We start from the raw sequence: 7079 nt of genomic DNA on the forward strand, positions 1-7079 counted from the left end.
AAAAAAAAAAAAAAAAAAAAAAAAAAAAAAAAAAAAAGTGTTGAGTGTGGAGTCATGGTGAGGGGTGTTGCAGTTTTAAATGAAGTGGTCAGGAAAATTTCATAAGAAAGTAGTGTTTGAGGAAAAATTTGGAAGTAAGGAAACCAGTAGGATGACTGGGGAAAGAGTATCGCAGGCCAAGGCAGTAGCAAACACCCAAATCCCTACAAACTGTGAACAGTTTGTAAAAGAAGAAAAGCAAAAGCTAATATGCATTTTAAAAAATTTCAACTTTCTGGTCATCTAGGAATTGTAAAATAATACAATGACAGACGTCATGCCTATCACATTAGCAAAAGTTAAAAAGTGATAGCAGGGCTGGCCCGGTGGCGCACTGCTGCAGTGCGCCGCTTGGGAAGCGCGGTGGCACTCCCGCCGAGGGTTCGGATCCCGCATATGGACCGGCCGCTCACTGGCTGAGTGAGGAGCGGGGGCAACACCGAGGGTTGCGATCCCGTTGCCGGTCCCGGTCCGGTACGGGCGCGACACTGAGGGTTGCGATCCGTTGCCGGTCACGAAAAAAAGACAAAAAGACAAAAAAAAAAAAAAAAGTGATAGCAATCAGTGTTGCTAAGGGTATAATGAAATGAACACAAAGATATTGTTGATGGAAAAAATAAATTGATAAAATCATTCACAAAAACAATTTAACAATATGTGTCGAGTCAAAAGAGTTCATATGCTCTGCCCCTGCAACTGTGTTTCTACAAATCTATTCTGAGGAAGTATTTAGAGATGTGGACAAACATTTCTCTTTAAGAGTATTCACTTCTATTTCATTTATAATGGTTTTAAAAATAGACATTGGCTTAATGTTCAGTAGGGGAATAGTTCAGCAAATTATGCTTTAGCCACAGAATGTTAGGTACAATATCTGTGTCAATGTTCTTTAGTTGCAAGTAACAGAAATAAAACTAGAATTAGCTTAATCCCAAAATCAAATGCATTGATTCATGGAGGGAAACTGTAGAATGCAGAGAGATGGTCCTGGCCTCAGAGATGCCTAGTTCTAGGGGTGTGAACACCACCAAGACTCTCTGTCTCACTTCTGTGTTTTGAAAATCTATATGCTGTCTTCATTCTCCCAGCCTCCCTGTGAAGCTGAAATGATGACCACACACAGCCGTAGGTGCTCATTCTTAGAGACTTGTGGACCCAACAGGAAAGAGTTATTCCTTGCCTTTTACAGTGAAAAAATTATGGAGAATTACTCTGATTGGTCCAGTGAGTTCATGCTTATCTTGGGACCAGCACTGATCCTAGAGAATGGGATTCTGTGATTGACTCAAACAGAGTCATTTCCAGGAAGAAACAGACAAAGGTGGGCTGGGGTACTGGCCAGATAGAAACAATAGCCACTGTAACAGCCATTACAAATCATATTTCTGGACATGTTTAATTGCATGGAAGATGCTCTTCATATAATATTTATTTAAAAGTTTCAGATTAAAATGTAATATGTAAAATGATACCTAGTTTGCAAAAAAACAATATGCACACACATGAATGCATACATATCCACACACCTATGTACGTGTGTTAATAAAAGCCATGACAAGTACATCAAAATAATAATAGTACTTATTTAAGGATGATGAGTTTATAGGTGATTCCTATTTACATGCTTGTCCTTTATTTTTCTGTATTTCCTAAACATTTAAAAAAGAATATTTAAAAATTTATTTATTTATTAGGAAAAAATGTATGCAAATAACAAGTTCCTGGAGTATTTTTCCCTAAGATACCCTTAAAGTAAAATGTTTCCTCAAGTTACGTTTAAAGTGAAGGCCTAGTTGTTACTATCTTGGGAAATTTGTAGAATTTTTAATGAAATGGTTTCTGCAACATTTTGAGATATTTGCCACTTGTTCTAGAATATTGAAAATAAAAATGGCAAATAAAATGACATTTATGATTTAGAGCTATTAATTTCCAGAATCTAGTGATCAACACTAAGAAATGCTGTACATTTACATTATTTCTGCAGTTTTTACATCTGCAAAATAATATGGGATTTCAGTGCTATTTCTTTATTTTCATGTCTTGAACTCCATGTTATTATGGTTCAAGCATTGAGCTTTGATCCTGTAGGTTGAAATTCAGTTCCTGTTTCTATTGTTAACTATTCTATTGTGTTATTTTCCAAGCCAATTTACCTCTCCAAGATTCAATTTCCTCATTTTTGCATTGGGCTAGTCAAAAATAAAGTTTAGTACAGTGGTCCCCCTTCATCCATGGTTTCGCTTTCTGTAGTTTCAGTTACCTGTGCTCCGAAAGTATTAAATGAGAAATTCTAGAAGGAAACAGTTCATAAATTTTAAATTGCACATTTAGTGTGGTGAAATCTCACACTGATGGGCTCTCTCCAGCCCAGGCCGTGAGTCATCCCTTGGTCCAGCGTATCCACACTGTATACACTACTATCCATTAGTCACTTAGTAGCCATCTCGGTTATCAGATCCACTTTCATGTAACTTTTATTATGGTATATTGTTATAATTGTTTTATTAGTAGTTATTGTTAATCTCTTATTGTACCTAGTTTATAAATTAAACATTATCATAGGTATGTACGTATAGGAAAAAACATAGTATATGTAGGGTTTGGTACTATCCATGGTTTCAGGCATCCATTGGGTGTCTTGGAACATATCCCCTGTGGATAAGGGGGGACTGCTATAATTCTAACTCGGATATATATATGCTGTAAGGACTTGTAATGTGTAAGAACTTTCATTGTGTAAGATACTAACTGGAAACACTGCTCCAGTGAGAAGGAGGATAGACAAAAGAGTAGTGGAAAAGAAAATTTGCTTTCAGTCATTACTAAAAGGGAAAGTTTCTAAACGCTAGTAACATAGAGATCCTTCCTCTGATGATTCACCTGAACATGGTGAAGCATGGCAGTTGTGGGCCATAGGAGAGGGACCAGGGCCTGGTGTTAGACCTGTGCCTGAGGACTCATCTGTCCAGCCTTAAGTACTGACACTGACAGGCTGGGATACATTGGTTCCTGGAGGTCTAGGCACACACTTACCAATGGAGGCAGTAAGGTAGTAGGGCATGGGGCAATGTAACAGGTGGGTGGGACACCGCATGTGGCCACATTTGGTGGACAGTGCCTGCCAGTTTAGCTTCAGGTTCAGGACTTAGATTCTTGGTCAAAAGAACTGGCAAAAGAAAAGCAGGGCCCCAGACTGACCCAGCTGACTCCTCATAGTACTGGGGTACCATGTAAGCTTCAGAACAGAAAATTGGACCTCAAATTGAAGCCTGGTTGAAAAAAACAAGTATAAAAAGGGGTAGAGGGGATGAGAAATACAGCTTAGGTATTAGGACAAGTCTGTCAGTTATAATGCAGTCCTGCTAAATTCCACGATGTTAGTTTGGAAGGGTTCAGATACTGAGAAAGAAAATGCTTTATAGAAAAAATGGGCAATAATCTTATCTCTGCTATGTTAGAAACAAATATCAGTATCTCTAATAATAATACCAATTGATAGAGAACTTATTTCCCAAGAAGGGGTAGAGTGTAGATCATATACTTTCAGAAAGTTGTTCTTATATTCTCACTCATTATATTAAGTGTTATTGACAAGTTACAGAGTGAGTGCTTAAGGCTGATAAGATTAAGTGGTTTGGGGTTTGATGCTACATTAGGAACAGAGTGAGGTTTAGACATCCCAGCATTTCCAAAGTCTTTAGATGGCATTGGAATTCACTGGACTGTATTAATATGCTTTGCTAACCAGATTCCTTCTTCTAGATGGCATTCCTGCATCATTTACAAGTGCCAAGTCTATATTCAGCACAAAGGCCATGGTGAAGATGCAGCTTTTGAAGGATGTTGTTGGAAATGACACATATAGAATAAATAATAAATATGATGAAACATACCCCCCTCTTCCCGTGGAAGAAGTCATTCAACGGTCAGAGTTTGTTATTGGACAGGAGGTGGCGTATGACTTATTCGTCAACAACTGTGAGCATTTTGTGACTTTGCTTCGCTATGGAGAAGGAGTTTCAGAGCAGGTGAGTTTTATTAGGAGATACAAGAAGTTTCTTACATTGAGAAAATAATAACTATTAGCTATGATAAGTTTCCCAGTCGTCAAACAAAATGAAAAGAATAAGAAAATATGAGAACACTGAAAGACAGAGAAAGGAATTGAGTTGTCCAAGGTCATGCAGCAAGTTGGTGACCAAACTGACTAAAACATGGATATCATGAATTTTGGGCTAGAAGGGACTTGAAGTAGAATCAAGGCCATAGCTTTCTGTCAGTCTTATTGCCTTCCGTCCTTCAATTTTCTTCCCATTAGTTCACCATTCAGCAATCTCAAATTAGTAAAGTCATATCCTGAAAAGAATATGCTGAAAAGGATGTTGAATTTTTTTAGTGGGAGTTCATTTGTCAGAAACATAGACGGTCATTCTCAGATTCTTTTTCGTTGGTGGACAGTGGCCAACTGATGACATATCATGGTGGGTTTGTAAATGTTTTCTATTTCCTTGCAATGCTAGTTTCACTGAAAGTTTGTGCTTTTAATAGATCTTTTGATTCATTGAGCTTTGGGATGACCTTTAATAGATTAATTTACTTTGTTTTTAAAGTACCTTGCAATTTAGTCAGTTACCACTACTATTTTGTAGTATAGCGAATTCCCAGCTAACAGCTTGCTTAATTCAATTGCCCTTCTCCTACCTGTTGTCCCACCAATTCAATAGACTTTGTAGCCCAAAGATTTATTAAGACAATGTAAGAGAATAAATATATAAAACTATTATCAAAAGGAAGTCCTGTTCATCCAAAATACATATAAAAGTATTTTTAAATTAAAATATCAAAGATAATTTAATAGATTTTAAACTCCAGGGTGTTGTTACCTATAAAGACTTTCAAAAGAAGACTAAAAATTTGAAGAATAATGTCATAATATTTCACTAATATTTTAATGACTTAAATGTGTTTAAGGCTTCCAGTATCTTAAAATGATGGGTTTGTTATATAAACTTCTATTCTGAGAAATGAAGTTATATTTCTACCATGAAAGCTTGGAAAAATGGAAGATAGAACATAATGAAAGGATACATTTGCTTTCATTAGGAAATAATTTAATTGGAAATTCATTTTCAATAGGAAATACGTGAACATAATGTTTTATTCACATGAAACAATAAACTGCTTTCGAGCTGGAACACAGAGGACACACACAAATTCCTGCTCACCTTTGCATTGCAAACTAGTGGTATAGTTAGGAAATAGGTTCCATCCCTCTTCTTTGTTAACGATTAAGTTGTCCACTGCACTCAATAAACATTTTTTATTTTTTATTTATTTTATTTTTGGAAATGGGGAAGTGTTGGTCAAAGTGTTAGTTTTCAGTTATGCAAGATAAATAAGTTCTGAAGATCTACTGTACTACATAGGACCTATGATTAACAATGCAGTGTTGTATACTTAAAAATTTGCTAAAAGAGTAGATCTTATGTTCTCTTGCCACAAAAGGAAAAAATGACAAAATACAACAAAAAACCCAACAAAGGAGGCAGGAGGAAACTTTTAGAGGTGATGTATAAGTTTATAGCATTGATTGTGATAATGATTTCATGGGTGTATCCTTATCTCCAAACACATCACGTTGCATACATTGAGTATCTGCAGCTTTTCATGTGTCAATCATACCTCGATAAAGTGGTTGAAAAAAATGAGTATTTTCTATTTAAAAATGTGGCTAAATAAGAACGGATTAGAACCATCTTCTTGCTTTGACTCTAACTTGCAATTCATCATTCTTTCACCATTCAGACCCAGACCCAGAGTCATAAAAATTTAATTATTCCTCAGCAAATAGTAGAACTTGCCTCCAGTAGGTTCTGATGAAGATGGTTCAGTGACAGCCTGAAGAACCTGCCTAAGCTTTGACGTTCTGCTGACCTGAGCTAGGACTCATCTTCACCACTTCTTAGCTGAGTGACCTGGACACACAGTTTATGAGTGTCCTAATCTATACACTGAGGTTGTTTTAAAGATTATAGGAGGTATTTGAAGTCTCTTAGCATACTATATTGTGTATTATTCATCCCAATAAACAGTATGCCTATAAGGGATATTTTTAACTACAGTATTTAAAATATTTTTTAGTCCTTTGTTGGCACATTCAATAAAATCTCAATCTAACAGAAATAACAGAACTTAGATTATTTATTACTACCAATAATTAATAGTATTACCACTAATCATAGCTAGTATTAGATTAGTTTTTTGGGTCCCCTTAAGGCTTAGGAGTATTGAGCTTAGAAAAGTTTTCTTAGGAAATGGCTATGTAGTTCCCCAATTAAAAAAAATTATAAGAGCTGGAATCAGCCCAAATGTCCATCAACGGATGAGTGGATACGGAAAATGTGGTATATCTACACAATGGAATACTACTCAGCTATAAAAATGAATGAAATACTGCCATTTGCAACAACATGGATGGACCTTGAGAGAATAATATTGAGTGAAACGAGTCAGGCAGAGAAAAAGAAATACCACATGTTCTCACTCATTGGTGGGAGCTAAAAAAAAAAAAAAGAAAGAAAAACAAACAATCTAATTCACCCACATACACACACACAAAAAAAATCGGGGGGGGTGGGGAAGAAGATATAACAACTATACCTTTTTGAAGTTGTTACAACAAGCAAACGGAAAGGACATTCCTGGGGGGGGAGGGGAGAGAGGGAGGAGGAGGGAGGTGTCGGTGATGGGCCATAATAACCATATACATTGTATATTGAAAAAAAAAAAATTTAACGAAAAAAAAAAAAAGCGGGGGGGGGGGGGGGGAAGAAGATATAACAACTATACTTTTTTGAAGTTGTTACAACAAGCAAACGGAAAGGATGTTGTTGAGTGGGGGGGGGGAGAGGGAGGAGGGAGGGAGGTGTCAGTGATGGGCCATAATAATCATATACATTGTATATTGACAAAATAAAAAAATAAGTAAATAAAATTAAAAAAAATTATAATTCATAGAAAAGATTAGAAGCGTGGAA

General features: G+C 36.3%; 1 protein-coding gene across 1 annotated transcript in view; it reads left to right on the plus strand.

Moving 5' to 3' along the window:
* LOC103600288 (phospholipid-metabolizing enzyme A-C1) overlaps window positions 1-7079 on the plus strand; it is a 20127-nt gene that overhangs the window by 8081 nt on the left and 4967 nt on the right. Inside the window, exon 3 of the mRNA XM_008584523.1 lies at window positions 3805-4070. Within this exon, the coding sequence (XP_008582745.1) occupies window positions 3805-4070 (266 nt within the window). The remainder of the gene's footprint in view (window positions 1-3804; window positions 4071-7079) is intronic.

The sequence above is a fragment of the Galeopterus variegatus genome, unplaced genomic scaffold (genome assembly GCF_000696425.1).
Source record: "Galeopterus variegatus unplaced genomic scaffold, G_variegatus-3.0.2 Scaffold3298, whole genome shotgun sequence".
NCBI classification, from domain to species: Eukaryota; Metazoa; Chordata; class Mammalia; order Dermoptera; family Cynocephalidae; genus Galeopterus; species Galeopterus variegatus.